The sequence below is a fragment of the Apium graveolens genome, chromosome 2, assembly GCF_009905375.1.
Source record: "Apium graveolens cultivar Ventura chromosome 2, ASM990537v1, whole genome shotgun sequence".
NCBI lineage: Eukaryota > Viridiplantae > Streptophyta > Magnoliopsida > Apiales > Apiaceae > Apium > Apium graveolens.
The window spans coordinates 44,450,373-44,457,218 of record NC_133648.1 but is presented as its reverse complement, the minus strand read 5'-3'; the positions used below and the strand labels follow the sequence as shown (position 1 = coordinate 44,457,218).

Here is a 6,846-nt window from a genome sequence, read left to right as displayed (position 1 = left end):
TAGAACTTTCATGCAATTTTATATATATATTTGTTTAAAAGATTGGAATTTTTGGGACTCTTCTATGAAGAACCTAGGCCTAAGTTTTACTCATTTATATTCACCAGACCATCCACGTTAACCTATAAACAATTTATGAATTGTGGTTATTCAAAACATAATCTAGATGTACAAATTTTCATGAAAATGGAAACTGCAGGGACAAAAATTTGGAAAACCTAATTAGCAGCAGGTGGCGAACATGTTCATGCAAGTATGTAGCTAACAAACTAGGAAGCCATATTATCTTATATAACGGTAATCTACTGCTTATCTTTTCTTGGCAAATAAGTCGTTATCTAGCTACTTAGCCTAGCCTCATGTCAGACTATTCTTTTAACTCAAACCGGACATGTCTCAACGTCTGGGCTCCAATACTTTTGCTAGGAATGAACTATGACGAATTATCATGAGATTTTCCAGTTTGAAAACTCTATATTTTCCCAGTATACCAAAATTTAGATAAGCTTTCAAAGTCTCTAAATCTCTGCAATTTAAAGTTTATGGCTTAATTTTTTTGCTATGGCCTTTGGTGACATGTTAGTGAGACGTTTATTGACTAAAATCGATTTTGCATAAGATTTTGACCTTGTTTTTTCTAATGTGACATTGCTTGTAATGCAATAAAATAATTTGATAAAAAATCTTTTTTTTTACAAATAAAAAACAGTTTTCATTAATTTGAATATAATATAAACGGGACAAATCACCAACTACCGATACAACCAGATTGTAAAACAAACAACATATTAAAAATAATTAGATAGATTTGTGTTTCTTGAACGTTTAACACATATAATTTAATTTTTTTGAAGCTAAATATGAAATTAAAAACATTTCAAATGATTCAAACTAAACCGGCATTTCTGAAAACAACAACATCACAATTTACTATATCAGATGAAAATAATTGTTAACTAAGTGTTGATATTGGAGAAGCGGCAGCTAGCATTTAAGTACTCAGTTCATTTATACATTTACGAAAAAATATAATAATTGAAGTTGATATTTTGGGCTGACTTGGCTAGCTGTTTAAAAATTACAAAAATATAGTTAAAAATCTCAAATTTGAGCAAGGAAAAAAATGCAGATGCAGCTTATCTCTTGAGATATTTAAAGCTGGGTAGCATCTCTAACCTGTTAGTCAGTGACTCAGCTACCACTCATCACTGACCACAGTCCATCGATTATGTTCCAAGAACATATACAAATATAACAAATAAATATATACTATACACATATATGTTTGTAAATAAGAGGACCCTTTTTACCTACACATGAGTGGCACATATAATAGATAATATAATATAGCTATCTGTTTGTATTATTTTGTGGGCTTGTGATTGGCATGTTCCTTTCTGTCTGTCAAGTCTCTTGTTTCCGACATGCAGTAGCTTATGGTCCCTCTCAATTCAATTCAACCTCTCTCTTTCCTCTTTGTGTTGTAGTCTTCACAAACTAATCTTCATCTTCCTCGTCCCTTCCTCCCTCATTATTAAGCCTTGCAAATAATTCAATGTTCTTCAGTACTGGTACCATTATTTCTGCACTGCCTCATGTCTATGTCCGAACCATACTTATCAACCTTCTGTTGTAATAAAACCCGTCTATAATTACTTCTACTGTTATTATTAACATTCCGACCCACCCCGAGAAAATCTCTAGTCATATTTTCTTCGTCGCAACTCAATAATTTCCCATGCAGCTCACTCTGATTGTTGTTACTTTCCATCATCATAATCCCATTATCGGATTCTAGTAATTCATCCATGGTACTAATTTCGTTGTTGTTCATGAAAGCGAGCCCATTGGCAAACATCCCTGGGTAATTGCTCCTTGCACATCCCATTGTTGTTGCTTTTAGTAGCAATGCTGTAGCTGACATGTGAGACTTGCTTGTTTCCTTGTTGTAATACATTAAATTCGCCATGTTCCCCATATTTCCGTTGTCTGATTTCTCCTCTTTTAGTGCTCTTGATGATGATGATGATGATGATCCACACATATTTGTACTAGTATTTGCGAATTGAATTATCTCTGATAACACAGTAGAATTGTTGTCAATGAGCTGACTATTTAATTGAAAAGCACCAACATCCTGTCCCAACATTGCAGGGAACGGGGTCATGTCTTCGGTGGATTGAGGAGTATTTAGTAGCGATGAGCCGTTGATTAGTTCATTTCTGTAATTCAAAGTTGCTGATGGAACTTGTAGATTAAATTTTGAACTTTCATCTGTTAATGCATCACAGAATGCCCTATGAGTGATAAAGCTGTCCTTCCTGTTTCATATACAAACAAATCTCATTACTTAAAAAAAATAACATTTCATAAGATGCAATGATACTAAAATTTGAGTTGACATGAGCATCTCTACTACTCTAACTTAAGGTCCCCCAATCTTAATTATTTAGGTAAGGTCTGCGTACATCTTATCTTAATCTGGTCGTCTAGTAGGCAGTAGCTACACTCAATTGTAGAGTGAGATACCATTACAATATATTTGTACTAGTTAAGAGCATTTAATTTATCACCAAAAAAAATCAGATAAGAAAGAAAATGTTGAACATAATTATAATATAGTGTTGAGGGTACAGACTTGAATACCTGCAAAACAGTGTTCCACACTGGCATTTATACTCCTTAGTCCCACATATCTTACTATGGGCCTTCCAATCTGACTGAACTGCATATTTCTTTGAACACTTATCACACTTCCATTTCTTCTCTCCATGTTTTCTGAAGTAATGCTTCTTTATCCCGGTCAGGTCTCCGAGGGCTCTCGAAGGATCATGGTGGACACAGCTCTCCTCTGGGCACAAATACACTTTCTTTTTCATTTCATTGTTTGTTCTTTGCTTCAACTTCCATGGAAGATTGTGACCTCTTCTATGCAGTTGCAAATTTTGGTCTCTCTGAAAACCCTTGTTACATATTTCGCAAAGAAACCGATTTGTCGCCATCAAGGACTTGGGTGACAAAGCTATAACTTCTGCATCTGGATCTTTTCCCATGCAATATTATTGAAGCATAAATATTCAAATTAGGCAATCGCATTAAAAATATAAATAAATAAAAGTAAACTTACCTGGTGTGCCTGCAAGATTTCTCTTTCTTTTAGCTGCAGATGGAGTGGAAGTAGGGTTAGGGTTTGAAGTTGGATTTGGTTGTTGAATGAACTGTGTAGATGATGAAAGGCCATCAGGAGACATCATTTTGGAGCTGAATCTGATATCAAAGTCCTGTGAAAACTGATATGCTCTACAACAATTTTGGTGCCTTGGTAGCTAGCAAGCTGATGTTACTACAGCCTTTAAGTTGTATAAGACCAGACTAAAGTAGACAAGTTGGGATGTATCATCCTATTACTATGAGACTAGGCTAGTCTACCGACCAGCCCCCTCATCTCAATTATTCAATCTCAAAAAGTCTTCCCCTCACTTTTATTTGAATCTTGAAAAAAATAGTCTTTCAAAGTTAGCTAAAAAGGAATATAGTTTTACTCCCTTTTCTCTCAACTTGATTGAGTTCTCGATCTTTCACTGTTTATCGCGCACACGCAATTTATAATTGTAAGGTCCTGGTCCCTAACCATTTGTATGTGAAAAATTCCTGCCGATAGAATTAACAACAATGTTGTAATATAGTGATTGCCATGCATGTGGTCAATGAATCAAATAGTAGGGCTATGATTTATAGGAGTAGAATTTGTGTATGCATTTAATGTTCTTGGCTTCTTGCAAATTCACATTGGCTATAAATAGCCACACTCGGTAATGAAGAAAGATGCACCCGAGCTTTCTTTCTATGCTCAGCTTCTTACCTCCTTCTGTTAAATTTAGTAGCTCTCCGGTTGTTCTTTTATAGTTAGGATATTACAATACGTTATCAGCACGAAGCCCTGCCGGAACTGAGAAGGTATAATTTTATTTAAATGTACATATATATGAGTAGACGTGGTTACACCCTCTACTAATATTTTAACTACATATGGCCGGAGCACCGCCTATTTACGGTACCATATAATTTTGGGTAATACCGAAATATAGTGGGAACCTTGATTTATAAATTGCCTGCCTATCGGATAATAATTCTTTTGTTCCTAACTAACTTATGCAGGATTTTCCACTTAAATATATTATTGGTTGGATATAACCTGTATACGCAGACGTCCGTATGGCGGGTGAAAATCCATTTGTCATTTTATATATAGATCTATTTATAATATCGATGATAATAATGATGTACACATTTATTATTGCTTACTTGTTAACGCACCAGATTCAGTAGGATTGTATGTAATATTTATATTGAAAATTTAAGTTAATAATTTTGGTGTTAAATTCAGATTAAAATGACAAATCTTACAAACTTGTCGTTCGTTGCATTGGACATTTCTGGGGAGAATTATCTATCGTGGGTACAAGATGTAAAGTTGCATTTGGGTTCAAAGAAATTAGGCAACACAATAAAGGCAGAAAACACATCCACAATTGAAGAAAATTTTACCTCTATTATTTTCCTTCGACACCACATGCATGAAGATCTAAAATCTGAGTACCTAGAAGTCGAGGATCCCTTTATTTTATGGGAAAATCTAAAGGATAGGTTCGATCATCAGAAACTAGTTTATCTACCTGCAGCTGAAAATGATTGGGCTAATCTAAGGGTTCAAGATTTTAAGAGTGTTCGGGCATATAGCTCAGCACTATTCAAAATAAGTTCTAGGCTCATTATGTGTGGTGAGATTGTTACTGAGAAAAGAAAGATCGACAAAACATTATCCACTTTTCATCCCAATAATATCAACTTAGCCGAGATGTACAGGGAGCGCAAGTTTACCAAGTTTGGGGATCTCCTTTCAACCCTCCTTGTTGCCGAGCAGAATCATGAATTGGTGATTAAGAATCATCAATCCCGTCCAACGGGATCTGCCCCTTTACCAGAAGTAAATAACACGACATTCCAGCAGAATGTACGTGGAAAAGGGCATAGAGGTGGACGAGGCCATGGTCGCTACCGTGGACGAGGCCGTGGTCGTGGGCATTTTCGTCCTTATTATAGCTTTGGTCACCAGAAGTGGCAACCTGAAACACAGAGCAAAAGAAAGGCACCACAAGGAGGGAAAACTAACAATTTATGTCACAAGTGTGGAATGGAAGGGCATTGGTCACGTAATTGTTATATCCCACAACATCTTGTTGATTTATATCAGTCATCTAAAAGATCAAAAGGGAAAATGGTGGAAACCAATTTTGCCAACAACTTAGATGATTCTCTTATAATATCAACCGGGGGAATAAGCGTTAATGGTCCTAATGAGACTAACGAAACTCCCATGTGGGAGGCTGAGGATTAGTTTTCATAAAATTATTAGTAACCGGAGGAATGAGCATTAATGGTCTGAATTACTATAGTTACTAGTGCGTACTGTGTGCTTTATTTTATCTATGTAATGTGTTATGTTCTTATCAAATAAATCATGTTTCTTAATTATATACAGAATGGATTCTGAAGATATATGCATTGCTGATTGTGGTACAACTCATACGATTCTACAAAATAAAAAATACTTTACCCATATAACCAAAACTGAAGCTCAAGTTGGAACGATTTCTGGCGTATCTAATATAATCGAAGGTTTTGGAAAAGCTAGTTTCGTCTTACCTAATGGTACACACATACATATTCCAAATACATTATTTTCTAGTAAGTCCACTAGAAATCTTCTTAGTTTTAAGGATATCAGATTTAACAATTTTCACATCGAAACCACTTCTGAGGCTGGTAAAGAATATCTCCTTATTACTTCTGCTAATTCTAGCAACAAAAAAAATCTTAGAAAAGTTTCAGTCACTTTCCTCAGGATTATATATGATGAAAATCAGAACCATTGAGTCACACAATGTCATTGCTTCCAAACTCATAGATCCAAAATCATTTACCCTTTGGCATGAAAGATTAGGTCATCCTGGAGTCTCTATGATGCGTCGTATTATAGAGAATTCTACCGGACATCCTCTTAGAGATCTTAAAGTTCTTTCTAAAAATGACCTTCCATGTTCGGCATGTTCTTTAGGAAAATTGATTACTCGGCCATCTCCTACTAAAGTTAAGCTTGAAAGTCCAAGTTTTCTAGAAAGGATACAGGGCGACATATGTGGACCGATCCACCCATCATCTGGTCCATTTAGGTACTTCATGGTACTAATAGATGCCTCAACTAGATGGTCTCATGTTTGTCTTCTCTCAACTCGTAATGATGCTTTTGCAAAATTACTTGCCCAGATAATCAAGTTGCGAGCTCAATTCCCAGACCATTGTATTAAGTCAATTCGTTTAGATAATGCCGGTGAGTTCACATCTGCAACCTTTGTTGACTATTGCATGTCTGTAGGAATTTCAGTTGAGCACCCAGTTCCTCATGTACATACACAAAATGGGTTAGCCGAGTCCTTTATCAAAAGACTTCAACTTATTGCAAGACCGTTGTTATTGAAAGCCAAATTACCTACATCTATTTGGGGTCATACAATACTTCATGCTGCTAATCTTATAAGGATTAGACCAACTGCCTATAATCAACATTCTCCACTACAGATGGTACTTGGTCAAATCCCTAATATTTCTCATTTCAAAATCTTCGGAAGTGCTGTATATGTACCGATTGCTCCACCACAGAGATCGAAGATGGGAGCTCAAAGAAGAATAGGTATCTATGTTGGTTTTGATTCAACATCTATAATTAGATATCTTGAACCACTAACTGGAGACTTATTTACTGCACGATACGCAGATTGTCATTTT

The 6,846-nt window shown here is 35.6% G+C and overlaps 2 protein-coding genes across 2 annotated transcripts; one reads left to right on the top strand and one right to left on the bottom strand.

The window, feature by feature from the left end:
• Nucleotides 1-1,246: 1,246 nt before the first annotated feature.
• LOC141707352 (zinc finger protein GAI-ASSOCIATED FACTOR 1-like) lies at nt 1,247-3,575 on the bottom strand. The gene is made up of 3 exons (XM_074510477.1): nt 3,128-3,575; nt 2,647-3,043; nt 1,247-2,321 (listed from the first exon to the last, which is right to left on the bottom strand). Exons 1-3 carry the CDS (start codon nt 3,252-3,254, stop codon nt 1,553-1,555), a joined length of 1,293 nt encoding a protein of 430 aa, XP_074366578.1. The 5' UTR covers nt 3,255-3,575; the 3' UTR covers nt 1,247-1,552.
• An 818-nt stretch (nt 3,576-4,393) lies between these two features.
• On the top strand, nt 4,394-5,398 carry LOC141689086 (uncharacterized). The gene has a single exon (XM_074493266.1). It carries the CDS (start codon nt 4,394-4,396, stop codon nt 5,396-5,398), a length of 1,005 nt encoding a protein of 334 aa, XP_074349367.1.
• The last annotated feature ends 1,448 nt before the right edge of the window (nt 5,399-6,846 follow it).